General features: G+C 38.7%; 1 protein-coding gene across 1 annotated transcript in view; it reads left to right on the plus strand.

Moving 5' to 3' along the window:
* The window catches only part of LOC108088723, a 40143-nt gene that overhangs the window by 6648 nt on the left and 5966 nt on the right, over positions 1 to 27529 (plus strand). Inside the window, 3 exon segments of the mRNA XM_017186669.2 lie at positions 24924 to 25078; positions 26045 to 26612; positions 27494 to 27528. Of these exon segments, the coding sequence (XP_017042158.2) occupies positions 25075 to 25078; positions 26045 to 26612; positions 27494 to 27528 (607 nt within the window). The 5' untranslated portion in view covers positions 24924 to 25074.

The raw sequence follows: 27529 nt of genomic DNA on the forward strand, positions 1-27529 counted from the left end.
GTAGGCGAGCACACAGTGCGTATGAGTGATTTTCTGCTTAGGTTGCTCATACGCAACGTTGCCTTCAATAATCAATTTGTGGACCAAATTAAATAGGAAACTAATATTCAAAGTAAAAAAAGAAAATAAAAAAGGCGTGTGTTTGCATTTGTATTTTTACTAATGGTATTAATTGCAAAACTGCTTATGAGTAACATATTTTTCGTTATTACTCATACGCAGAGTTGTTTTTAAGTAATACTCGTACGCTATGTTGCCTTCAATAAATTGATTGACTTAATTTACTGATTAACTCAATATACAAATCGGTAATAATTAAGAAGTAAATCTATACAACTAAATTATTAAGGTCATCACTGAGTATGAGTAACATCCTTGTAGTTATTAAATATACGCAGCGTTGCTTTAAGATATTTCTCATACGCAACGTTGCCCTTAATAAGATGATGGACAAAATTAACTAAGTAACTGAATATTGAAGCCGGTAATAAATAAATGTAAATACACAACTAATTATATATTGTTATCCGTATACCTACACATATTTTTACAGCCATCACTGCGTATGAGTAACATTCTTGTCGTTATTACACATACGCAACGTTGCTTTAATAATAAATTTGTGGGCGTAATTAACTAAGTAAATTAATATTCCAAACGGTAATAAACAAAAATGGAGTACACAGCTAATAAAGTAATTGCATTTAAATATCTATAAATAATTTAAAGGTCAACACTGCGTATTAGTTATATTGTATTTGTCATTGCTCATACGCAGCGTTGATTCAAAGTATTATTTATAGGCAGCGTTGCTTTAAATATTTTGCCTTTCTTTGGTAAATCAGTTGATTGACACGCACAAAATTGCCTAATTTAACATCTTTAATGTTCGGTATATTAGCCTATTAGTGAGGGCACCACTACGCTTTAGTGAAAGTTACTCGTGTGTTATGAAAAATGACAGGCCTTGTTTACAGAAAAAAAAATACGGAAACATTTACGGGCTCTTATCAAATGGATCGTTTATAATATTTTCCAGCGACAAGCCTCGTGTTTTCTAAAGACGAGGTGCCGCCGCATTAAAGAAACGCGTTAAGCGAGTGCCACACACACACACACACACTCACACACATGAACGCATTGGCATAACACACAGTTGGCAGCCATTCCCCCTTCATTTTCCCCGCCATTTGCCACCCCATTTTCCACCCCATATCGCCATCTCAGCTCGACTCATTTCCATTCCATTCTGACTTGTTGCGCACTCTGCTCCGCTTTCCTTCGTCTTCCTTTTCCTTTTCCTCGCAGACATCGAGCCGCCGTCGCCGTGCACTCAAAGAAAGAAAAAAAAAAAAAAAAAGAAAATAGTAGGCACAAAGAGCGCGGTGAAAAACGGTGGAAAATGGGGGAAAACTGCTGCACTGATTTCTGTCGCGTTCTAATTGCACACACCCACACACGCACACCCATAAACATACACACACAGCTAGCGAGAAAGGCTAATGGTCCAATGCACATGTTTGAAAACAGTTTACGGCCAGTTGAGGTTGCCTAATGCGATTAAACGGCAGAGTAGCGTCATTACTTTAATGCAAGGAGCGATAGAAAGGCAAAAGGATGTTTATATACCAGTTAAATGATTCCACGGAATAGGAAACGTTCAAATATAAAGGCTTTCAAAGAGGTTTAAGTAGGTTTAAATAAATTTAATTTTTATTTACCAGCGAACTGCAGCTCTTGATCCAAAAATAGTTCGGTATTTTAAATACTCGGAAAAGTATTCTATAATTATTTAAAAGTTTGCTTTAATTTTTACTAGAATTGTTGCAATCATTTTTAAATATTATCCCTACAATTTCAAGTGAGTGTATATTAATTAAACTCTTACAAAAATTCCTCTTTTTGAAAACTTTATGAGAACTGCTATGAAAATGCAAAGTTCTTTCCATTTAAAACATTTTTAAATAAACTTTTAAGTAAAGGCTTTCAAAATTCACAAGAGGTAATCTATTTATTTTCATAATTATAATATCTGTAGTTACTGTAGACTCTTAAAGACTGTTATTAAATGCAGACCCGAATATAAACTTGTTCGTTGTGCTTCTTACAAGAATTGCAATTAAATATTAAATGCATTCTGCAAACTGCATGTCAAATTAGTTTTCCCGGGGCAAAATGAGCCACAGAAATCCACTAGTTTATACAGTATTTAACCGCCCAATCCCGAAAACGCCGCCGAGCATAATAATTGGCCAACAGCTTTGGCCAACTCGCTCAGTAACTCGACCCGCCTTCCGTTTAATTTGAGCCAGAATTTGACAGTTATTGGACAGTTGAGCGAGGGTCAAAAGGATGAGGAAAAGTGGGTGGAGGAGGAGGGGGAGGGGGACGGGGGTTCGTAAATGAGAAACTGCAGCTTGTGATAGTTTCGTCGCTTGAGGTTAGACAAGGACACAGCAACCCGGCAGTGACCTTGACACACACACACACACATGAACAACACACCACCCTAACACACACACACACACAGCCTTAATCTGATACTCTTGCAATTACATTCCACATGTGTCAGTCTATGTCGCTTTCCATTTGGGCAATCCATCAAAAATTCCTTTGTCTTTCCGGTTATTTCTCTTTTTCATTTTTGTTGTTTTCCATTTTTTATTTGCATTTTCTCGTTTTTTTTTTTTTTTTTTTGCGAACAGTGTATCAACTAACGCTTCGTTCCGACTGTCACATAAAAGTGAAGCAAAGTCGAAAAAAAGTTTCGCAAAAAAAAGTAAGCGAGGGAAATCAAAGAAGGGGAAAATGCGAGCAGAGGATAAGGCAAAAGTGGTGGAAGCAGAAAAGTTGGCAAAGCAACAAGCTGCGATGGCGACGATGAGAGAGACACACACACCGACACACATTCAGTAGCTGCACAAACGCACACACTGACACAGCAGAGCTACCTATACATTGAAATACCATCCGCATCACTCATCCGCCCTGTGGCCCTTTTTTTTCTGGTCTGTCTCTTTTGTGTGGAGATTTTGTGTGTTGTTGTTGTTGTTGTTTATTACCAGCAGCTTCCTTGGACGACAGCGGCCTGTTGCGCCTTTTGCGTGTTGCTTACACTTGGTACTTTCTCCTACCGCCCCCTTTTCACCGCCTCTTCTCCGCATTCTCTTTGGCTTTCTTCCCCTTCGCGCTCAATCAACAATGGGCATGCCAAAATGTCTCGTTCTGCCTTTTTAACAAGGCAACTGACGCTTTTTTCCTTTCGTTGCTCCACACACACCTTTTTGTGTGTTTTACCCTCCAGCAACATTTTATCAAATACAAAAAAAAAAAAAATTGTGAGAAGGGGAAGGAGAAAAGCGAAAAAAAAATAAAGTAAAGAGAATAAGTAGAGCCTCGCAAAAAACAGTGTATCTTTGTGTGCTCGTGTTTGCTGCTGTGGCAGCAATTTATGAAATAACTTTGGCAATGTCGCTGCCTCATCACACACACACACACACTCAAACCATACAGCCGCACTTTTTAACACACACATGCACACGCAAATAAACAGATACACAGGCAATGAGAAATAGAAACTCGCGTAACAGATACACAAACTCAACCAAACTCAACTTAACTGTAACTGAGTGTGTAAGCAATACAAAGAGAACAGGGGGAAGGGGATAGCGGTAGAAGAAGAAGAGGAGGAGGGGGAGGGGAAGAAGAGGAGTAAGAGAAGAAGAAGAAGCAGCAGCAGCAGCAGCAGCAGTGAGCTTAAAAAAAATATATTGTAAGAGAAAAGAACGCAAGTGTAGCACAAGTGAAGACGGAAATTGCGGCCCAAGGGGTGAGTTTTCCAGAGGGGTTTCTCCAGAGGGGGTTTTCTTAGAGGGGAGCACAAGAAGAAGAAGAAGAAGAAGAAAGGGGGGAGGGGGGAGAATGATACATATCGAATCGAAGGCAAAAGAGAAGGCGCACAACGAAACCTTCTCCATTATCACTATGCGACTTCAGTGGCGTTCCTACTTAAGTAACATTCCACGTTTCCTGGGGTACACTCACCCCACTTTTCCACCCCCCTTCCCCTCCCCCCTTCCATATTTTAGCCCCTAACCCCTTGCCAACCCAAGACACGAACCCTCCCCCAACCCCCAATCCGCCGCACAGCATTTCTGTTATCTGAAAAGTTTGCATACAACGCGCTGAAAAAGATACAAGATACAAGGTATAGTGCGGGACAATGGCATAGCAAAAAGGACGAGCAAGGACACGCCAAGGCGTCCTAAAATTGATGGTATCAGCAAGGATTCGCTTTATGGCAACTGAGTTTTAAAAGAAATCTTTTGAGAGATTGTTCATTGAGTTAGAGACAAACAAGTAGGTAGTACTTTCCTACTTTCCTACTTTTCTATCTAGTTAAGTAGTAAATCAAATCAAATTTAAAAGTGCTACCAGGAAGTGCTTTCAAGGATATGTTTCAAGTGCTAGCTTAGAATGATTTACTAGGTTACCGAGCCACTCCCTCAAGTGGAACTACGTTTTGCATTTCAATAACTATAAATATTAAATAAAGTGGTATAACATTTTTGTTGAGAAATTTTAACATACTCAAAACCTTTGAGAAACGTAAGATGAAGTTGTACTCTTTTATTTTAAATACCCATTATAAAAAAATTAATGAAATGAAATGAACTTGTTATATTCAATAAAGGAAAACAATAGATTAAAGAAATTTTACCTCAAGAAGGTATCTTAATTCAGCTAAACCATAATCACAATACCTCTATAAATCATCACCTTTATCTTAATTAAATACTTAACATACTAAGTATTTAATATTCACTTATAAGTTTCCTGACATTTGAAAGATTAAAAGGAAATAAATGCTTGATAATTCCTAAAGTGCCTTCGAATTTTTATCCCTTATTTTGCCCAACAGAAATCTTAAAGCCGCCGCTAACCAGTTATTTGCCCTTTGAATTTATCCAACTCGCATCCCTTAGCCGCTCGCTTCTTGAATTGGCCTTATAAATAGATTCTGGGGGCCTACACAAAGTACCGAGTACCTATTCTCAATCAGACTGTCAGTCTCACTGGCCCAGCCTTCCATTCAAGTTCAAGTCACCGTTTCAAATTCAAATTCACATTCGCATTCCCTTACCCCTTTTTAGCCGAGAATCACCGGGTTTTTCAGAGGAGGGGAGGGGGGCGGGAATGTCTTTGGCAGTTCTTCCTTCACATTTCACCTCACTTTCCCCCGCAATCATCGAAATTTATAAGCAAAGTTCGGAGCGGGGAAAATGGGAAATCGGGGTGGCCCCAGCCAAATGGTTAAGGCAAATATTTTTGAAAAGTTTCCCGCCCCTCGAAAGACCCATCCGAAAACTAAATCAACTCAAGAGGCGCCCGCGTCTCGATGATTCTCGATGATGATGAAGAAAATGGAAGGAGATTCGAGGGGATTGGGGGGGCTTGGGGATTCGGGAGGCCGAGGTGGTTGGAAATGTTTTTCGGGTTAGCCTTCGATGCTGCGGTTGCTTCATTATGTTTCCCGGAACGATGACGATGATAATGATTACAATGATGATGACGATAAAGCCGACGGAGCTTCAGATGGTGATGATGGCCAAAGTTTTTTTGGGGGTTTGAGCATTGAGCAATGGGGATGATGTGCCCCGGCACTAAACTAAAATTCCTTGAGCTGATTTCTTCGGGCAGTTGTTGTCTGCCCTTACAATTATTTTAAGGGATCAATAAAACAAGTTTAAAAATAGCACCCCAAGCAACACAAAAAAAAAATAAATAAATAAAAATAAACAATATAAGGGAATGAGAGTGAGTCGCAAAATCAGCAAAGAAGTAACGTAAAAATATTCTGGCAACTTTAGACCAACTTTGTTTACTCAATTAGTTTGTTGTTGCTTTTTCGTATTTTTTTTTTTTTTTCCTGGGTTTTTCCCTTTTTTGACTGCTTTTGGCCTTATTTGCTGGTTCGTTGAAGATTTTTTCCACTGGGGAAGAGGGGGAACCGCACTAATTGGCTTAGAGCGACAAGCGAAAATTAACTTTTATTTTTATACATATAGATATATATAGAGATATATATATATATGTATTTTTTCAACTCAAGCTGGAAGCAAGAGAGCGAAGAGCGAAAAACCGAAAAGCGAAAAACGAAATAAAATGAAATACAATTTTCCATGGCCGTCAACTCGAAAAGTTAACAAAGAAGAGGGGGTGAATGAAAGCAGGGTGGATGGGGAGGGCGGGGGAAGGGGGAAGAAGAAGAGGGGGTTTGGGGTAAAGCGAGAGAAATCGGTAAAATCAACAAAACACACGCAAGATAAACAGCCGCAGGAGCAGAAAGACGAGCCCAGTTTTTGGCTTCTGCGGTGGCTAGCAGCGCATTACGTATCCGACCCGTTGTCCGCCTTTTCCCCTTCCCCCTTCCCCTTCTCCCTTCCCCTTCTCCCTCCCTCGAAACAACCACGCTTTTGTTCGCCGCTCCACACACAAGTGGCACTTGAACAAGCCGCTGGAGTCCGCCCCCTTTTGGCCGCTTGTTTGGTCTGTCAAATTTATGTTGGCTAAATTGCAATATCAATAAGCTGGAGTGGAGTGAAGGAGGTCGAAGGACGCGGCCGAGAGCTCTGGCCAACGGCATGGAAAATTGCTAGAAAGTTGAACGGTAACGAAATGGAAAGTTTACCGATCTGCGTTGAGTTGAGGTGGAGTTTGTGCCATCTAATCTTGGTTCGGAATGGTTGTATAAATTTCTTTTATAATGCCGGCAATATTTGAAATTTGATGGCAACTACTAGACCACAAAGATTGAGAGGCAATAAAGAATGGCATAGACACAAGGATATTACTTACAATTTACAGAAACTCAAGGTTAATGGCGAATAATAAGCTGCTAACAGGTTACGCAATTGGTAATGGAAACCATTTCATAAAAAATGCCTTGTTAACAGGTTAAATATTTGGTAATGGAAACCTTTTTGGAGAAGGTATAATATACCTTTTATATTTTTTCGAGCTTCAAGAAGTTCTTCGAACAGACTTTCGTTAAAGGTCGTTGTTTTATAAAAAAAATTTTAGCAGTAACCTGTTAGTAAAAACTTTTTTCAAGGATATCATTTACAAAATAAAAACTTCAGGGCAAGGGAAAATAATAAGCTGTTTAAAGGTTAAAGCCTTTAAATGAGAACTTTTTTTTATTTTGTATTTACAAACTTCAGCATAAATAAATACCGTATCTATATTATTTTTAATATTTATTGTAAAAATATTTGTACACGCTGAATCAAACATTATCCCCTTATTTGAATTGAAATTACCCTTAAATTTCAGTAGGCAAAGCCTTCACAAAACAATATGTTTCTTTTCAATTACCTACACATCCTTCCACTTGAATTGACCCGAAAAGCCCTCATTACTTATCGCAAATTACAGCTATTACCTGTTTATGTAAGTGCTGCAAACGCAAGGGATACATTTCCCGTCAATTGCTAATAGCTGCCTTCTAAAAAGTCGGCAGCTTCAATTATTTTGCACTAAGCTCCGCTGAAGATTTGAATTGGCATTTGCAAGAAGCCTCTCCTTCGTTCTTAGTGCTTCCTTTTTTTTACACCCCCTTTTCGCCTTCGATTTGGTTAATCTTCACCGGGGGAAGCCTGCGATGTGAGCCTTTCATCCGAGCTCCGTTTTTGCAGCGATTCCGGAGCATCGATTGGCTTGGCGCTATTTTCGGTTCGGCAGGCAGCCACGGCGTATGCGTGATATGTGAGCCAGTGGAGCAAAACAAGTTGGTGGTGCATCATCATCCTCGGCCGAGGCATGCTTCCTTGGCTCCTTGCCACAAGCCATTGCCTACTTATCGTCGCTGAAAGTTGATGACTTGAACGAGAGTTCAGTTCTCCTTGCTGCTGTTGGTGTGTGTGTGTTGGTGTGTGTTGGTGTGTGTTGTTGTGTGTTGGTGAGTGTGTGCAACTATCCATCAATATTTGAATGCGTGCGGGGTGAAGCGTTTCCAATTATGTGTTCTGCTGTCCTGGTCTCCTGTCCTCTTGTACTGGTATCCTGGCTTTCTAGGTGTCCTCACTTCCCTCTTTGCTCCGCACACTCTTCTCTTCTCGAGTGGCTTCTCTGTTTGCCTCTTGGCGCCCAACAAGTGGCAGCAAAATGTTGCAATCTCTGCGAGGGCGATTCCCCCTTTTCAACCAGTTGTCTGTGTCCCTTTGGTTTTTCCGCCTCCCCCCCCCCCCTCTAGCAAATCCAGAGGTCAGAGGGGTCAGGGGGGTAGCAGTCCCGTTAATAACTTTAAAAAGATTTACGTAATTATCCCCAGAGAAACAGGAAAATCGCCAGAGCTGAAAAGCTGAAAAACATGGTTAGTCTTTTACTCGCTTTTATTTTTCTGGATTTTTTTGTTTCTATTTTTTTTTTTTTGCCCACATTGCAGGAGTCCTTGCAGTCCTTGTTGTACAACCCCCGTCACGCATTTGGGTCAAGGACTAAACTGCAGCTGCGTTTTGTGCCATTTTCCGTTGCCGCTTGCCAATGCCGAACATCAAATTGGCATCAAGATCAAGGTCGTCTGCCATCGGGAGTTTGAAAGCTTAACAAGCGGAATTATAAGCATTTCGCTTTAGTCCCTTTTTAATCCTCATCCCCAATTGTTACCGAATTTATTTGGAGGGCTTAGACCCGAGGCGGCTTATCTGTCGGCAACCAGTCATCACCCTTATACACATCTCCTGGCCACTTACACACACATAAACACACACACACACATATATATATATATATATATGTATATATACACTGATACACCTGCTACCCCCCAGTTTTGTCCCGGACAATCACTCCCTCGGAAAACTTCGCTTAATGTTCGTTTAATGGCCAAACGGAGGAGCCTCTCTGGTCGCCGGTTAATTGTACGATTTTTGGCCAGTTTATGTCGGCCAACGCTTTTTAATGTGGCCTTAAGCGCACTAAACTTGGCCAGCAGCTGCCAGTTGTGCTGGGCTTTTATTGATGGCTTCGGGCCATCCCACCAATGGTGGCCACATGTAATGGCCGTGTTTTTGTGGCGCCCTTAAAAGTTATGCGTCTGTGCCACCCCCCCCCTCCCCCTCCTTACCTTCCTCCCCTCTTCTTCTTTCCCCCATTATCCCCATCAGTTTGTCAATTTGTCAGGCTGTCAGTGGGGCTAAGATGCTGCTGGTGTTTTTTGGGCCTTCAGGAGGTCGCCTTTCTGATTAGAACTTAAGTTATGCCAACTATTTTCTTTTGCCAGCGAGATAGCAAAGCATTTATTTTATATACCAACTTGGCCGAGAATAAATCTTTGAAGTTTTACGCCCAAGGGTTTTGTTCGTAGTCTGCTAACCGTATTTAACTTTTAAAATTCACAACAGGAAAATCAGAAGGAAAAAGTACCTTGTGTGTATCGACTAACGAAAATATTTAGTTACCACTTTTAATGAAAACTATGTATATTTTTTGAACTTTTTGTGCGAAGCTAAGTTAATTTAATTGGTGAACTCTCGCAGGCAAACAAAAAAAGGGTATTAAATTCACTGGGCTTGCAGATTTTTCTATTTTTATTTTCATTCGAGAGGATTACAGGGCTTTCCATGCTTGATGTGGCCATAATTCCCTGTTGAAGCCATGAGCATGAGGCTTCTTAAAATCCTTGCCAGTTGATCTTTGAGCTGCCATTAAAACACTGGGGGTTTCCATTTCGTGTCCGTATCTGGTGTCTGATTAATTAAAGATTGCGGCCCACTGCTGTTTTCCCTTCTTGGAAAATCCAATACCCCGCAACCGGTTTCCCTTGTTTTCCCACACGCTTTTCCCAACGAAATTCCAACAACCTTGAACAGTCGCTCAAGTTGCCACTTCAATCAAAGGCTGAATTATTCAATTGGTTTATTGAAACGTTAATTGCTTGATTTTCGCACGATATATTTGTGTTTAGCCCACTTTTCTTGTTTTCCCGCCCACTATTTACGCTTGATGAGTGAATCTAATCATAATCATTTATCGATAAGTGCATAATTAACTATCAATAACTATTTCGCCATTGCCTTTGTTCAATTTCGTTCTCTCAATCACTCAGTTTTCATGTTCGAGTGGCACTAATTCAAAATCACTTAAAATATTTCGTTTATACAAATGCAGTTAGAGCGAGATGGTGCGATATAAAGCGGCGGGAAAGGGACAGAGCGAGGGAAACCAAACACATGAGTGTGCGTGTCTGAGTGAATTTTGCTTACATAATAGACACTTTATTACCATTAACTTAATTTACATTTTATACAAATGCGGCGCGAGTGAAGTGGAGAAATGGCGGGGGAAATGGGAAAAGGGAAAGGGGAAAAGGGGAGTGGGAGGGGGAGGGGTTTTTGCCGCGGCAATGAAAGGGTAAAAGCATACGTGTGTGTTTGTGTATCTGTAAGTATGTGTGTGTGTAAGAGCTTTTGTGGTCTTTTCACTGTGCGTTTGTTGTGTGCGTTTTGGGTCTGCTTTTGGCACACACACACACTTACACACGGACCAACTGAAAACGAACGCACACACACACTTGCCCAAAAAGGAGAGGGACAAAAAAAGGTCCAAAGGCCCCAAGGTGTTTAGTCGACCGTGCAAAATACCCTGGAAAAAGTCAAGGTGTTTCAGAAGTTTTTCATTCAATCCTTTATTTATAAACCTTTGAAATTTAGTAACTGTTTCAATATATTGCTTTTAAAATACAAAACTGCAAAACAGATGTTCTAATAATTGTTACTTTTCTGATATCCAGGTGCTAAAGAAATTGAATTGAATTATTTCGACGAATTTTAATTCGATTTAAGATACAATTTCAATCAATTAAATAGAGGATTCCTTACTTAACCTTTTATACTATCCGAAAATCATAATTTTAAAGTACTTGCAGTAAATATTGTTATATTCATAGAAATTTCTTAAATATTTTTCATAAAAAAAAACAACAAATTAAGTACTCGGAGTATTGTTATTTTGATCCAAATTACTTAAATATTTTTCAACAATAACTTACAACATTATTGTGGCAGGAAAATAATAAGGTATTATAAAACTTTTATGTATTAAAAATGGTTATTTTTGCATACCCTTTTTGGAGCCCCGTTTACAGGGTATCCAAATCGCTGTGATCCCATTCCGGATAAATTCAATTTGCGATTACTCCGCCCGTCGTTGCGTTGCCATCGCAGTGTTGCTGTTTTCATTGTTGGCTGACTGCTCGCCAAATCTCTTAATGAGTGTGAATTTATGATTACATGCATTTAATGTGCCCCCTACTCCGCGAATCCCCCTCTCACCCCCTCAACCCCCCACCCTCTCTTACTCCTACTTTTCACTTGTTTCCTGGCATTCCCCAGAGTGCCACGCCCACTTTTGGCCGCCCAGCTTATGGCATGCAAATTGAGACACTCGCCACTTTTTTTTTTTTTTTTGGGGGTGGCTTCTGCCCAGATGGCCGTCGGCTACGTTTGTATGTGTGCCTGTGTGAGTATCTGTGTGTGTGTGCAAGGACATTCACTTGCTTTTGCTGGCTTTTCGGCAGCCTCCAAACGACGTTTCTGTCAATTTGAGTAAATCTTTTTAATGGATCGCAAAAATTAATCGTGTGGAATATTTTTTAAACTCTGTGCACGCTTTCCATTTTTATTTTTATTCATTCAGTTTTTTTTCTTCTTTTTTTTACCCCACTCTCCACTTGTGTGTGCATGTATAAACTGCCACTTAAGTTATTTGTCAAGCGGAAATCGATTTTAGTTTTTCAATTTTTCGCCAAGCGGAAAAATCGGAGAGCGACGGGGGAAAGCCAAGGGAAAATCTGCTGAAGGGACAATTTTTATTTGATTTTATTGCGCAGCATGATAAATAAATTAATATACTTACATACTTGCGTATGAGTGTGTGAGTGTGTTGAAGCAATTTACAATTCATTATTTTGCCATTCTCAATTTCAATTTTTGCACGCACACACGCGCAACTGTCATCATAATGTTTCATTTTTGCAGCCCCTTTTTTTTAACAAGTGGGAGCCACCAGGGGCGTCACAGACCCTCGGGAAAAAGGGGGGTCGCTGCGTATCTTTTGGGGCGGAAGGATGGCAGTATGGCAGTATGGCAGGATACAAGGATACAAGGATTTGAGGATGAGGGGCAGAGAGATGCCACTGGGCAGCCCCAAAGGCTCCAAGCTAATGAAAGCAAGCGAGACGAGGAATGAGTTCAAGTGGAATTTATGTCCACTTGGGGCCAGTGCAGAGAGCACTGAAAACTGTAGGAAAAGTGGTGGGGGCACTTTCAAAGTGTCCGACAATCGTTACACATTTTTGCTTTAATTGCAAAATGCAAGCGAACAGCACTCGCAAAGTATTTCTCGTTCGCATAACTTTTGTCACAACAATTTCTGTTTTTCTACTCCCAAAAACAAAATCAGTTTCACCCCCAAAAAAAAAAAAAAAAATCCAAGCGGATAAAATACTTTTTGGCAAGCACAATAAGTAATGTGCACATTTTTGTGAAATTAAGAAAAATTTTTTGAGAAAGTTGTAGTTATTTCGAAGGCGAAAAGAAAATCACTTTCTGCTCTCTTGATTATAAAGATACAAAAGTAATCTTTCTAATTAAAGATTGTGAGTTCTTACAAAATAGTTACTATTCATTTTAAATCATTTATTTTTGTTTTCCAAAAAACAAAATCACTTCCGCAAAAATACTTTTTGGAAAGAACAATAAGTAATGTGCCATTTTTGTGAAATTAAGTAAAATTATTGGATGAAGTTCCAATGTTATTTCGAAGTCGAAAACAACTAGAAAAATAATATAACAAGACTTTTTGCTCTCTTGATTATTGATTATTAAGATTAAAAATAAACTTCCTTTAAAAAATTATAATTTATTACAATATAGTTACTTTTCATTGGAAAGTATTTCTGGGCTCTCCACTTATTTAATCAATGTAAATATTTGATATTTGTGTTATAAAATTCTCACAAATTTATTATGATAGCGAAATTGGGTGGAAGCTCCTTGCTTAATTCCAAATAAAAATATTACAGTATACAGTACAGTTATAATAACTAAAATGTACATCCACAACCGAACCGAACTGAATTTATGGAGGCATTTGGGAAATGAAATTATGTTGTGGCGTCTTAATTGGTTTTTCTGGGAATGCTTTTCCGCTGGTTTTTCCGAACTTATCACTCTGGACATAAAATTAAGTACTTAAGTTCTTCGAAATTAAAGCGATCTTTTTGGGGTTTTTTTTCCCCTCCTTCCATCATTTTCCCTTGGGTGAAACTTTGTGGGAGCTTTTCCCACGAACCAACTATCGATTGGGTTTCTCTCATTTCTTATTAATGCCGCAGAGCCGAAATTCTTTCGCAAAATTAATAACAATAATCGTGAGAGTCGAGCGAGGGCAGCAAATCAAATTGAGTAAACTTGCGGTCTCAAGGGGGCCAAAAGGGAGGGGGGAAAAGGGGGAGGGGGCGTTTTCAGGGGGGAGTGGGGTACTTTGGGTATTCCGAAAAACCACAGAATGTATAGACTTTGCTTTCACTTTGTAGCTGCGTTTTTTTTGTCTTTTTTTTTTTAGAATTTTTCTGCGTTTCAGACCCACTTCGTTTGGTTGTTTGCATTCTGCCATAAATCATTAAAAGCACATCAAGAAGGAGTCGAGGGGGTTGGAAGTGGGGAGGGGGAGGTGAAGGCCATGGCCATGGCGAAATGGAGAAGGGAAGGGGGGCGGAGTGGTGGGTAGCTCTCCAAGGACCAAGTCGAGCAATATTCAACAATTTATTTATGTTTACGCACCACAAACAATTGAGAGTGTGCTGGAGAACGCTTTTGCCTTGCCACGCCCCCTCCACCACCTTCCCCACCGCCTTTCTCCTACTCCTCCCTTCCCCTGCTCCATTTTTTTTTTCTCAGTGGCTGTTTGAATTGGTCAGGGGCAAAATGGTTTAGAGAGATGTCCTCGCTGCGAGACAGAGGACATTTTCTATTATTATTTATTTGCTCTGCTTACACGGAAAAAGTTTATGCGACATTGGGGTCAATATTATACAAAGGTAAATACATATTTGTCATATTAAATGTTTCCATTCGAACGGAATGAAATGCTGGCTTTAAGTCGCACAAGCATAAATATTTCCTTTTTTTCCACAAAGCGAGAGATTTAATTATATTTCTTTTGCGCAAAGTGTGCGCATTGCAATAGCCGAACGAAATTCCTGGGAAAATTCAAACTTCAAGATGGCTTAAGCTCAAGGAGGTCCACTCAGCCAGCTGGTAAATAAACGCAAGAAGCGCCTTAATTATGTGACTCGATGTGGCTATTTGCACAGCAATATTTTCGTATCGATTGCTTCAACTTTCTCCACTTCGAACTTTCAAGTTTCAAGTTTTCTACTTCAAAGGAGCCGACAGTCGATAATCCGCTCTAATGTTTAATTAGACAAACAAATTAAATCCGGAGTGGAACGCCCACATCCGTCAGCTTTTCGAAGCGGAAGTCGTGTGGTCCACAACCGCATCCGCATCCGCATCCACATCCGCATCCGCATTCGTAACTGCATTAATTGCGGCGCAACTCTGTTAAATAAACAATTAATTAATGGCAAATGGGGAGTGGCCGATCATTATGAATGATAAATCAAGCATGTTTCTCCACTGATTATATCCCAATGATTCTATGAATATTTAATTCTGAATTCTAACATGTATGTATGTGAGTGTGTGCTAGTGTTTCTTTGTGTGTTTGTGTGTGTCTGTGTGCCTTTTCTTTGCCTCCTGGGTAATTGCATTTCGTGTTCATTCATTTGCGGGAAAAATGCACAAAAATAATTAACAAATTGTGGCCCTTACATTGTGTTCGCCGCGTTAATTATTGCCGCAAAACTAGCCTTTCGGGGCGATGTGGTAAACTTCTTCCCCAGGGCATCGAATATTCAATAATTGGCGCTATTTAATAACTGCATTGCTTCCGGTGGCACAGCCCATTTTACGGCTAAGTGCCCATTTAATAATGCATTCGATTTGGGTATTATGTTACGGCAACATGTGATCCCTTTGATAGCTTTTCCGCACTCCATTATAATGTTTACCCGAAACGCCGATTACAAAACGCGCAAATATTTGCTAACACTTAAAAAAATTTATTTATATTCAAATATTTATAAAGCCTTTTGCAAGCATTTAAATGTCTATTGAATTTGTTTTCGTTTAATAGTTATTCATATAAAAATATTGGCCATTTATATATATAGTTTGCTATTAATATGACAAAACTTTGGTGAAATATAATATATTTCTTTATTATTCAAATTTCCGTTTATTCATATTTTAGATATTTATATAAAACCTTGCTTTTAGCAGTGATAATTGTTGAGCTCTCATAAAAACAAAGCTTGCTGAGTTTGTTTATTTATTTATTTATTTATTTATTTATTTATCATAAATAAAACAAAAGCTTTTACAAAAAACAATACCTTTTGTTTTTTTTGACGTAAACAACTAAAAACCATTTGCTTTTATCAAAATGTAGAACAACTTGTATTGGAATCATTGCAACACAGTGCAAATAAATATGATTTTTGCATTGTTATTTGTTAGTTTCAGCAAACAACATTTAAATAATTGTTAGCCATAAGCAAACATTAGATTTATTTGTTTCATTTAGTTTTATTTTATTTACACCAGCGCAACAAGCTTTGATTTTTATTAAATGAATGGGATACAATATTTATTATTTATAATTTAATTTATTTTTGGGTTATAAATATAGGTTTTCCTGTTTTGTTTTAATATTCAATTTATGTATGCTTAGAAATTACGTAATAATATCTAAGAAGAAAATCTAACTAAGTCAAAATAGTTGACATTGGGTGATTGATAGTTCTCACTTAGTTTAAAAAAGAATGTCAGTAAATCAGTTTACTCTTATTTTTTTTAGTTTTACAATATATATATTGTAAATAGTACAAGCTGTTTTGACTTTTTTTTTTTGGGAACGAGGCCAACACATAAACACGATGTATAATGTTCTTGATAACTTTCGCCTGGCTCAGCGCATTCTGTTACATGTCAAAAGTTTTCACTGCACTTTCACTGGCGCCCAATTTTATGCAACATTTTCCCAATCCCCCCTTTCCCCCACCCCCCTTTCCCCGCTTATATTCCCTCTCGCTCTCTCTCTTTTGTGGCAAATGGCTGGATGTTATGTGTTGTTCGCAGTGTTATCTAAGCTAATTAGTTTTGCACATTTCGCTGATATCTGGCATTCGAGGGGGGTGGAGAGGAAACTCATGCTGCTGGTTTTTAAAATTCGAGGATAATCATGTGGCAGCGGTTAAGAATTCGCATGCAGCAGCTTTTCCCCTGTGTTTTCCGTAGAATTTTTTGTGGGGCAGTAGTAGTGCGTGTAGTCGCATGGAAACCGAAAATTCAATTAAATGCGAAATTCCATTCAATCAAAAACTTGATGTAAAGTCCGACTTTCTAAAAACCACCAAAAACCCCCCTATTAAACCAGTTGACCAGCATTGTGCGATGTAAAACAAAGCAAAGTGCCGGGCTCCATGCGATTAGCCTGGTGAAATATTACCTCGAGCCTTTGTTGCCCCTCCCCTAAATCCCCTCCCCCAAATCCACCGCCCCCCTCGAGTTGCTCTCCCTCCCCCCTTTTATTTTTTCAAGCCCCCCTTTTCGGACAATGAGTGAATGCAACTCGAGGACTCCTGGTGGCCTCGGCCAGTCACAAAGCCAGGTCCTGTTCAGTTTTGCTCCTCGGTTCCTCGGTTGCCCGGTTGATATTCCCTGTTGGAGGGAGGACTCCTCCTGACAACGGCTTAGTTCCCAGGAACGGTTGTGGCTTTGTTAGAGGCAGATTCTGATTCAGAGAGGCAGAGGCAGAAAGCAGGAGTGGCAGAGACCAGTGGCAGTGGCAGAAAGCAGCTTACACGCTCCCCGTCACTCCTGTCATTTCTGCCAGCTGCATTTTAATTACCTGACAACATTTAATTAAAAGCCCGAAAGATTGGACAAGTGCGGGCATCGCAGTTACCATTGCCCCTTGCGGTTTGTAAAAATTATTATTTGTAAATCTTCGATATCAGTGAATGTTGAAAAGCTTACATTAAATAAACAAAACTAAGATAAACTGAAGTTAACTTCTGCCAGATCAAGTTATTCCAACAGCCTCAAAATGACTCAAAAAAAATGTTTGTTAAAAACACTTGAATAAGCCTTGAAGTCAAAATGCATTACTCGCAATTGATTAACATTAAAAAAATAAATAAAAAGTACGCCTATATTATAATTAGTAATTTTTTTTACTTCAAAAGGGGAGGAAGACTCTCTAAAATTTAAATGCAAATGTTACTAAAATCTAAATTGGCTGATAGTTTTAAAATTAATATTGTGCATAAAATATAAAAGACCGTTTATTACAGTTTTTTTATATTGTAATGCCAAAATATGTACCATCGCTTTTCCCACATTATGAGCAATTAAAAGTCTCAAATCCATAATCCATAATTTAGCATAGTAAAAAAACCTCGAATAGCTAAATTTAGTAAAATGTTGTATTTCAAAATGAGATATTTCCTTCTAATTTGTCACAAAAAATAAGTGCACATTTCATGAATGAAAAATTCTCTAAAATCCCATAAACAGCCATCTTTATCTTTATTTGTTCCCCAACTTTTCCGCACACATTTCCCAGTTGATAAGTGCTCACAAAAAAAACACCCGCTGCAGGGTATCAAATGCGAATGGGACAGTCGGAATAAAAGAGCGAGAGAGAAAGAAAGAAAAAGCGACGGAGCGTTCCGTAATACTTTTTTTCTGTGAAATTAAAATTGTATTTTAGCCATAATCTGTGCAATTCAATGAGCAACATGCGAATTCAATTGAATTCAATTTGATTCAATTGGAAGCAAAGCAAGAGCAGACAGAGCCACCAACTCCGACCGACGAGCAAAGGACTAAGGACTACGGAATAGGGACTACCGACTACCGAGTACAGAATACAGGACTACGAAGTACAGGACGTGAAAGTAAACAGGAGCAGGAGGAGCTCTAAAGCTTCTGGGAGGCAGGAATCGCTCGAATTTGTATGGTTCCATAAAAGAGGAAGACGACACTCACACTCACATAAGCTCTACCACACACACACACATACATATTCAGATACATATACCTATATAGATATACAGATAAAGTGGGCGGTAATGGGCAGTGGGCGCAACAGTTTACAGTTTTACAGCCCACATTTCTCCTTCGGTTTTTTTTTTGCTTCTCCCTCTCAGATTTTTATACCCTTGCAGAGCAAAAGGGTATTATAATTTCAGTCAGAAGTTTGCGATCTGAATCCATATATCAATATATCAATATATCAATATATCAATATATCAATATATCAATATATCAATATATCAATATATCAATATATCAATATATCAATATATCAATATATCAATATATCAATATATCAATATATCAATATATCAATATATCAATATATCAATATATCAATATATCAATATATCAATATATCAATATATCAATATATCAATATATCAATATATCAATATATCAATATATCAATATATCAATATATCAATATATCAATATATCAATATATCAATATATCAATATATCAATATATCAATATATCAATATATCAATATATCAATATATCAATATATCAATATATCAATATATCAATATATCAATATATCAATATATCAATATATCAATATATCAATATATCAATATATCAATATATCAATATATCAATATATCAATATATCAATATATCAATATATCAATATATCAATATATCAATATATCAATATATCAATATATCAATATATCAATATATCAATATATCAATATATCAATATATCAATATATCAATATATCAATATATCAATATATCAATATATCAATATATCAATATATCAATATATCAATATATCAATATATCAATATATCAATATATCAATATATCAATATATCAATATATCAATATATCAATATATCAATATATCAATATATCAATATATCAATATATCAATATATCAATATATCAATATATCAATATATCAATATATCAATATATCAATATATCAATATATCAATATATCAATATATCAATATATCAATATTGATAACGGAAATAAAATTATAACATCGTTGTTTTTCATCGGACAAGCACCATTTTAGGAATATAGAGTTTTCTAACGACTTTTGAATTACGAATTAATTTTTATAAAAATCGGTCAACTATATCATATAGCTGCCATATGTTCGTATGGCGAAAATATGGAAAATGTATAGAAAAATCGTCATAGCTTTGATGTTTTTTAGCCTTTTTGCATTTGGATCAACTGATGACTGCAAGGGTATATAAGCTTCGGCTTGCCGAAGCTAGCTTCTTTTCTTGTTTTTTTTTTTTTTTGTTTTTTGCACATTTTCCAGGGCCAGGCAAATTTTCTGGCATTTCCACTCGGTCCACTTGGGTTCGATTCGATTAGGAGTAAACGGTCCTCCCGCTTTCCCCTCCCCCTTCGAACCGACCAACCAAACCACCCACCGAACCACCCAAACCACCCATCGTGCATCTTGGTTCTCTGTTGGCCTGCTGCAAATGCATTTATGTTTTAATTCGCTCAACCAACTGTGTAGGCGAAGGAAAAGTGGGATGAGTTGGCAACCCTCCTTCCCCCTTTTTTTCTACCCCCCTTTTTCTGCACCCCCTCCCTGTTTCCACCATCATGTGCACTGCAATTCAGTTAAGTTTTGATTGCTATTTTCGCTTCGCTTCCTGCCCGGCAGCTCGGCTCCTGCCACAATGTTGCCAGCGGCAGCAAATGTGTGACATTTCCGTTTCCGCTTGTCGCGTTAATGTATTGTGCAACAAACACACACACACACACTTATATCCTGCACAACTTTATAGTTGTAAATTGCCGAATACAAAAAGAATGTATATAGATAGATGTACTTGTATATAAAAAAAGAGGGAAAACTACATGCAACAACTGATAACAATGTTATCAATGCCTTGAAGAGCTGTGCAAATTCAAATTCAGAATCAGAATCAGACTGAGACTGCGACTGCGACTGCAACTCAAATTCAAAACGCAAAAGGGGAAGTTGCAAGCGAACGTTGCACAAACGTTGCATCCCATAGATTTTTGCGGGGGGCAGCAACAGGACATCATCGTCAAAGGAAGGCCATGACCATGACCAACAAAAAGAATCCCAATTCGAATTCGAGTCCTTGTTCATGGTCGCACATTCATATCCTGGTTGCATTATCGTTGCCTGTCACAAACAAGTTGCATGCCACAAGAGAAAAAGCGAGAAAGAAATAGAGAAAGAGAAAGATAGAAGCTTTCAAATTGCTCAAAGAAACACACATTGTTCTTTAAATAATCGAGTATTTGGAAAAGTATTTAGAAAATGATTGTGTAAAACCAAGAAATGAAATGCTTGAATTTATGGAATTACCAAATGTGCAACTAAAAGCGAAATCGAAACTGAAAAACCGAGTTAAAGTGCGGAGAACCTTTCGAATTACTTAAAGGAAAACGAACATATTGTTTTTTTTTAAATAGTGAAGTGTGTAAGAAATTAAAAATAAATAGAAAATAAATATAAATTCTTCGAAAAAAATCAAGTATTTAGGAAAGTATTAAGTAAATGAAATGAAATGCCTGAATTTATGGAATTACCGAATGCGAAACTGAAACCGAGACCAAAAACCGAAAAACCGAGTTAAAGTGCGGAGTTACCGCAATGGTTGCTCGAGTGGCAGCAGGATTCAAGGATGAGGGGGCAGCCATGTGTGTATGTGTGCATGTGTATGTGTGTGGAGCTGCGTTGCCAGGTGCAACTGCTGCTAACTGCTAACTGCAGCACGGCTGCTGCTGCATGTCAAAGTCAGCCGGCAAAGCCGCAATCATGCTGTTCTCCTCCCACGGAGGAAGGAATCCTTTGAGCAGGGGGCAACTCCTTTCCTGCCACACACACAGATACACACAAACAAAGAGACACACACACCCATACCCTTTCCCCAGTAATAGAATGGAATTATAATTTATACGGTTTTGGGCTTAGGTTTCCAACAGGTTGAGTTGTTTGCGTACCCATTACTTGCCACATTCGTTGATAAGCCGACAGGAAAAATAGAAAAAAATAGGAAAGAAAAAGCAGAAGGGAAAAGTGAAAGTTGCAGAGGCACAAATAACAAACACTTCTCCCTGGAGCCTTTGAATCTCAATGCGAAATGGGGAAAGTGGATCCGAAACCGAACTAGAATCTCAATCTGAAGTCTGGAACTTATGGAGATGTGGACGCTATATGCAGCATGTTGAATGCTCAACGTTGAATGTTGAATGCGAATGCTGAATGCTGAATGCGAACGGCTGCCAGTGGCCATATGCGGTTTAACCCCTAACCTTTGGCTTTTCAAATGTCCACCTCAGTTGTGTGTGTGTGTGAGAGTGTGTAGAAAAGTAGGGGGAAGTGGGTGTAAAAGGGGGTTTTCTTGTCAGGGGGAGAATCTAAAAATGTCTTTCTCTGGAAAAATGGAAATCCAGGGGGGGGGAGTGGCAAGCAGAACTACTCAATGCCACTTAAGTAGAAAGGCGGGCAAAGTGGCAGCGATATATGGGCGATATGTGCGGCAAGGATGAACCAGTCCCAGTGGACAATTAAGAGCAATTGCCAGGACACGAATGCTGAATGTTAATGCCCATTAATATGCAATCCGGTTGCATTAGGAAAAGTGCTGATGGACATCCTTCAACCCAATCGCCAATCGCCAATCTCCACTTGCCACGTTGCAAAGTGCTTTGTAAACTTTTTTTCTGTTCCGTTTTTTTTTTTTGGTTTTTCTGTTTGTGTCGTGCAAGTCCATTAAACAAAGCTTAGCTGAAATTGAGCGAACACATCGAAGTGGTCGCTCCACTCAATTTCTCAATTTCTCAACTCCTCAAACCGTCAATCTGCCTCAATCCGTCAATTGTTCTCGGTTTCGTCCCTTCCATCTGTCCAATGTCGAGTCAATCAATCACCCACAAAATTGGGTGGCAGAGAGTGGCAGATTGGCGTTGAAAATGTGTGTGGCAACTCAAATCAACTAACCAAATACACACATCACACGGTTTTTGTGCAAAAATCGGAGGCGGGCAACCAATTGAAATGCCATTTTATTCAGCTTAAATACAGAGAACCCTTGATTTTCCCCCTTAATGGAAATTCAAGTAGCCGGGATTTTCACATTTTCTGTTTCGAACAGGATGTACACACACAAGGGTATCATGGCATAATTTGATCAAAACTGCAGAAACTGAAAAACTGAAAATGATTCCTCAAAAAGTAACAAAATTGGGAAATGATTGAAGGTAAACTGGTGGAAACTGGTTTTTGGTTATCGCATTTCTGGTATTTTGTGTTCTGTTCGCAACATGCAACATTTGCTGCACAACCGCAAAATGCCAAAAAGGATATGCAATGCGGAAAAGCAGAGAGAGGGAATATCCTTTTGGAAATGAGCTGAAAACCCTTTGAAAACTGGAAGTGGAAAACAAAAGCTAAGCTTAATTAATATTCCCGTGTTTATGAGGGGTTTATAATTGTTTTACTTAAAACCCAACTAATTAGTTGGTACTTTAGGATCTCTTGATATATTTTTCAAGCTTTTCAGTCACCTCAGCGGACAAAAGAAAAGCGTGAAACGTTTTCCGGAAAGGATAATTGACGGAAGAATATGGATAGCGCGGGCTGAGATTTTGAGGGGGGTTTGGGGATTTTAAGGGGGGTAGTAGAGGAGGGGGGAAAGTCCTGTCAGTGGCATAGACAGGCTAATTAGCTCCAACACAAAGCCGCAACTTTGGTGTTGATTGCCAATTTACAAGCTTAATGAACTTGCGACTTGCTCGACTCGGAACTTTGGACCTGCGATTTGCGACTTGCGATTTGTTGCTTTGCCGCTTTCCACTTGCCACTTTCCACTTGCCACTTTGCCACTTTGTGCTGGCCAAGTTGCAGCAACTGGTGAATGTGAATGTGAATGTGGCTGTCCGCTATGCAAGTGCGCCTAACCGAATCTAATTTGCGTTTGTCAAGTGGTCGAGATGATCTAATAAAACCCACTCGCACTTCACTTCCGTTTGACAATTCAAAATACCAGCAGCAAAATACCAGCGGCTGTATGGCAAACGAATGAATCACAGCATTGACAAAGCATAAAAAAAGAAATAAAAAAAAGAAATACAAAACGAAATATAAACTCAAAGGAATAGAGCTGGCATTTATCCTGGCAACAGTTGAGGTTGCGGCCTGAACTCCTTTGCTATTGGCCAACATTCAGGATACCAAAAAGAAAAAAAAAAAAAAAAAAAAAAAACTCCAGTGGCATTTGAGTTATGGTGAAATTTCATTTCAACTTTTGCATAATTTTATGCTTATTATCGCCGGTCAGGAAAAGTGGGGGAAAAGCGGGGGAAAGTGGGGGGAAAGGGGAGGGGGAAAGTGGAGGGGCAGTCATTTCCAGCGAAGCGAAAAGTCCCTGGACAGTGGCTTTAATTACTTTGATGCATGATTTTGCTGCCATTTGCAATTTGTTGCCGAGGATAATGAGCAGGAAGAGCGGAGCTTGGCCCGGCTTTATTTAACCTGCCGCAGAGGCAAGGATTCACACATGAGCTGGCCGTAGGTAATACCCTTTGGGTTTCAGTGTGTGTGTGTGCTTGTGTTCGTGTGTGTGTGCCACATCTGCCACATGCGGTGGTCTATCTGGGAAATTTGAGTGCGCAGCGCGCAAAAAGCGCTTAAAATATTCACAGACCAAAAAGGGATAAAGCTATTAATTGTGTGTGCAACAGTCCTTCGCAGCCTCTGATATCATATTCCCCGTAATCTTCTCGAAAAGTTCGGATTTGCGATGGAAACCTATTCAGCGAACTGCGCTTATGCGTCGCCTTTAAAGTCAAATGTAAACATTTTAGGTTTATCCAATAGTTATTATGCAAAATATTTTCGTAATTATGTTTTTGAGGCATTTGTGGAAGAAAATTTAAAAGATTACAGTGATTTTAAGTGTTTGCTTGATTTAAAGTCTAAAGTACAAGTTAATACAACTTTGTAATTTATAAAAAAAATTATACTTCTGATTTTTGAAAATGTGTAGTTTTTGAAATATTGATTTATTTATTTTATTTTATTTGTTTACTTAAGGTTCATATATATGAAGTGTAAAAATGTTGAGCTTTGCAGACTTTATTCTAGCCTTTTAAATATTTATTAAGCTCGATTTGTGTTCGTTATACATTTTAATATCTGTCAATCAATATTCACCACAATTTCCAAACATATAAATTGTTTTGTGATTAGATTGAAAATGTGCGCTTAAAAAATTTGCCTATAGAGTTAAATACTTGAAGTAAATTGTTAGTGTCGTTTTACAATTAATGCCGGAGTCTTAATGAATTTTTAATTGTTTTCGCATGTGAAAATATAAATTTCAAATATGCATTGCAGAAGTTGCTTGAAGAGTTAAATACTTGAAGTAAAATCCAACAAAATATTTGTTGTGGGGTTTCGTGATAAAATGTGAATATTCACTATTATTGATAATTAAGATAATATGTAAATATCCATGACAAAAATTTTAATTTTGATTGCCTAAAGAGTTGAATGCTTGAAGTTTACATTCCAACGTATATTTTGTTGGTTTTTTTTTTACGCAAAGAATTAAACGCATAAAATGTGAATGCTGATTATTTAGAGCATACAACAGAATGTGACTCGTTTTAAAGCATTGTGTTCCTTTATCGCTCACTGAACTGTTTGGTCTGTTCTGGTTGCTCTCGTTCGCAGCAAGGACACTTCAGAGGACAGAGAAGCGAAGCAAGGACACCGGAGGGGGAGGAGAGGAGCGGAGGAGTCGGAGCGAGGAGCAGATTGTCCGGCGCAAGAAGACAGTCGGCAGCGAATTCCCCGCTGGCGAGCAATTGAGCAATTGTGCAAAATGGGTAAGTGACAAGCCGACGAGCCATTAATGGAGCACTCGACCGAACCAGGACCCCCTGAGCCTATCGCAAATCGCCCATTTCGCACCAGGTGTTGCAGCAACCTGTTCACCTGTTCAGATGTTCAGATGTTCACCTGTTCAATGGTTCAACTGTTCAAATTCCGTGCACCTCTGTAGGTGATAGAAACCATTTCAATTATACACTTATCAGCTTCAATTTTCGTGTCTAGTCGAATCAAGTCTGTCTGTCTTTTCTGCCTTAAAAATCTGCAAATTGCAAACAGCAAAAAGTTTGCACGCAGATTGCTTAACTTTGAGATGCCACTTTTTAGGGCTCAAAACCTTATTCCAGGAAATCACTATTTTTGAATGTTGTTGGTAAAAAAGATGGCCAAATACAACGCGTACTTATTAAATTGCCTACATTAAATGGTCTCAAGGCATCAAATCTATTGTGTGCAAAAAAAAATTGACTTTTCTTATTGTAAAAAATTTTATAGTGTTTTCAAATAAGTACGGTTCTTAGAAAAATTCCTAAGCCGATAAAAAATATTCTGCGATACTATATATATTTGTATTTTATATTTTAAGGGTTTTATTTTTCCTTGGATTTTAAGGAGATGATATCTATGTTTTGGTTTTTTGCTTTTCTAAAGAGTTCTTTTTTATAGAAAATGTTTTCATATATGTATTATATTTAAATTTTAGGTAAATTTAACTTTATTAATATGTGAGTGCCAACTAATAAATCAGTGCACTAGTTACATTATAAAAAATTAAATTTATATTTTACAAATTAATAACTGAAAGCAATGACATAATTCCTTTCTTTATCATTTTCTTTTCTCCACTATTGTTTTGCTTTTATATTTTTTTTTTGGTTGAAGGTTATATCAAGGTTTTTTTGTTAAAATGTAAATGTAATAAAGCTATCAGTAAATTAAAAATCCTTTTTTGTACTTCGTAGATGCGCTACGCTTCCGTGGTTCGCCATTTGCCCGCTTCACGGGTCAGTCGACCGGACCGGGTCACCCCCGTCCGCCGCCCCACCCCCAGAACCCCCAGAACCCGCAGAACCCCCAGCATCCACAGCATCCACAGCGGCCACAACCGATGGGATCCCACGGGATTGGCGCCCCGGAGCCACTGATTGTGGTGGAGGAGTCGAACCAGCCCGAGGAGCAGGAGGACAGCTCCGAGCCGACGGTCTCGAATCGCGGCAGTCTGGACATCGACTCGCCGGTGAATCCCTATCTGCTCTCCCCGTGGCGCGATCCTCGCGAGGCCAGGAAGCACTCGCTGCCGTCGCAACAGGTCACCGATGGCATCACCGCCAGCCAGGTGCGCCGTCTCTCCGAGCGAGGTGGCGAGGGCTCCGGCCCCACCCCCAAGGAGGCCGCCTTCCTGGCCACCCTGTCGCAGGCACCCGCCCCCACCGGACGCCGGCACTCGGTGGTGACCATCTCCAAGGTGCCCACCACCCTCTTCGGGCGATCGCGTCGCGAATCCGTCGCCGCCTATCCCAGCAGCAATGGGTAAGTGCTTCCAAATAAATATATAGTAACTCTTTTGATTAGTACTTGATGTTACAAATAATGTCGGGTTAAATTTGAATTAAGGATTTATAGGTAAAAGCAAACAAAATTCGGACAATAAAATTCAAATTTTCCTAGTTATGCAGTTTGTTTGAGAAATAAAATACAAACTTTTAAAGGCATGCCACTTTAAAAACTGATAAAATTAGAAAAGTAATGGACTTAGAATAAATGAATTTCGGTTAGAGAGTTAAAATCAAAAAGAATGCGAGATTTCCGGCGAAAGTATGATATTAAGAATATAATTTAAATTTCCTTTTAAAGGTTTTCCAATTTGAAATCTCTGATGATTAAATTCTTTAAAATGATTTCATTACGTACGTATTCAAAAATATGATTACTTAACATAGGGATATTATTGTGAATAGATACCAGAACTACAGATACTTTGTATTATTACTATTATTATTCACCAGACCTATTTGATATCGAGTTCTTCTTCGCTTCTTATCCTGATTTCCATGATAATCCCTTAACTTTATTAAGCGGTTTACTCGCTGTAATCAGCACCTTCGAAAGGAGTGCAACAGGATACTGCTGTGTTGTCTAAAAAATACAAAAAAAAAATGCACTCCTACTTGTCCGAGGGATTATAAACAGGCTGGCAAAGGGCTGTTGTTCCGCTGGAATTTAATTAGAGCGTTACCTTTGAGCAGATCTGGCTAGCACTTTTTCCTTTCTACTTTTCTGCTCCTCATAAGTTTCGCTCAACAAAGGAACGGACCTTTCTCCTCTCCTTTTTTCTGTGTGTGTGTGGGTGTTTTTGTTTTTTGTTTTTTGTTTTTTATTCAACCCACAACCATCACAACTGCCTGTTGCAGGAGCAGCCGTGTCTTGAACTCTCGACGCGAGAGCAA

Source organism: Drosophila ficusphila, unplaced genomic scaffold (assembly GCF_018152265.1).
Source record: "Drosophila ficusphila isolate 14025-0441.05 unplaced genomic scaffold, ASM1815226v1 contig_198, whole genome shotgun sequence".
Lineage (NCBI taxonomy): Eukaryota > Metazoa > Arthropoda > Insecta > Diptera > Drosophilidae > Drosophila > Drosophila ficusphila.